The sequence below is a fragment of the Octopus bimaculoides genome, chromosome 24 (genome assembly GCF_001194135.2).
Source record: "Octopus bimaculoides isolate UCB-OBI-ISO-001 chromosome 24, ASM119413v2, whole genome shotgun sequence".
Lineage (NCBI taxonomy): Eukaryota > Metazoa > Mollusca > Cephalopoda > Octopoda > Octopodidae > Octopus > Octopus bimaculoides.
The window spans coordinates 25,635,476-25,636,828 of record NC_069004.1 but is presented as its reverse complement, the minus strand read 5'-3'; the positions used below and the strand labels follow the sequence as shown (position 1 = coordinate 25,636,828).

At 35.0% G+C, this 1,353-nt stretch overlaps 1 protein-coding gene across 12 annotated transcripts in view; it reads left to right on the top strand.

Moving 5' to 3' along the window:
• LOC106871506 (uncharacterized) overlaps positions 1–1,353 on the top strand; it is an 84,238-nt gene that overhangs the window by 18,098 nt on the left and 64,787 nt on the right. For all 12 annotated transcript variants that reach the window (XM_052976388.1, XM_014918005.2, XM_014918001.2 and 9 more), the window contains exon 5: positions 963–1,028. In XM_052976388.1, the coding sequence (XP_052832348.1) occupies positions 963–1,028 (66 nt within the window). The remainder of the gene's footprint in view (positions 1–962; positions 1,029–1,353) is intronic.

Genomic DNA, 1,353 nt, shown 5'->3' with positions numbered 1-1,353 from the left:
ATATTTATATATATATATGTATATGTATATATATATATATATATCATAAAATAAATCAGGAGGTATGAAAGGTGAATATTTTTAGTTAACGATTTCACATCCGTATGATTACGACTGTTTTACGGACTAATTCATGTAGTGATAAAAATTTCAGTATGAAATAAATTATGTTTGGATTAATACGCATGCTCTGCATTATACAGCACAGTTGTATATATAGAAATCAATGCAAATAAAAAAGCCTCCACATCAAATCACCCGAACATCGTGGTTCATGAGATGGAACGTTGGTGTAACCATTTGTGAAAATGTCCCTATATGTTATGATTGCTCTTTTCACACATGATTTATATTTCTATTATTATATTTCGGGATGGTCAATTTTATTTTATCCAAATAAACACATGTTCTCTGTATTCGTTCTTCGCTCGTTTATTGCTGTTCTCATTTTAACGGATGTCCATTGCCCGGGATTTCAATCGTTACACATATGTGACCTCTTCAGTGATACTTTCCATCCTCGTGTGTGCTCCTGCCCCGCTTGGTCCAGTCTGTTCTTCTATGATGTGTTTCCTCATATGCAAATGCATTTGCATCTGTATTTGTGAGTGTACGTGCGTGCGTGTGCGTGCGTGCGTGTGCGCACGCGTGTCTGTGTGTTTTGCAAGTGTGTTTACGTATGTATATATATATATATATATATATACATATATATATAGGCTTGTGCCCTTTATATTGTTGTTATCGTTATCATCGTTGCTTTTAGCGAACAACGAATATATGAGTATATAGAGTGAAGAACGGATATACAGTGCGTGTGTTTATTTGACAAAAAACAAAACAAAGGCAAAACAAGAACAAAAAAAAAGCAATCAACGTCCCGAAATATAACAATATCTGCTTCAACACACGGTTTCACATAACGTGACTAATATTAATACTTCATTTTCGTTTAATTGTAGGCCGAAGACATATCACCGAAAAGGCTATCTACCAAGGCCACGTTAGTTATATCCTTAAATAAAGAGGTAGGTAAGGTTTAACCAAATATGGCTGAGTTTGTTTATTTCAGTATAACATAATGTATTTTCATACTTCAAAAATGCTTTCAAATGTTGTTCCCTCGTTTCATACATACATACATACATAATACATACACACATACATATATGTGTGTGTGTGTGTGTGTGTCCATCAATTTGCTTTCCAGCTTGGCAGATAGGAAGATTTTATAGAGTTGTTTATAGACATAGGTGTGAAATGTCATTGTGTGTGTATGTATGTGTGTGTGTGTGTGTGTGTGTGTGTGTGTGTGTGTGTGCGCGCACGCGCATGTGTGTACGTGCCCGCATA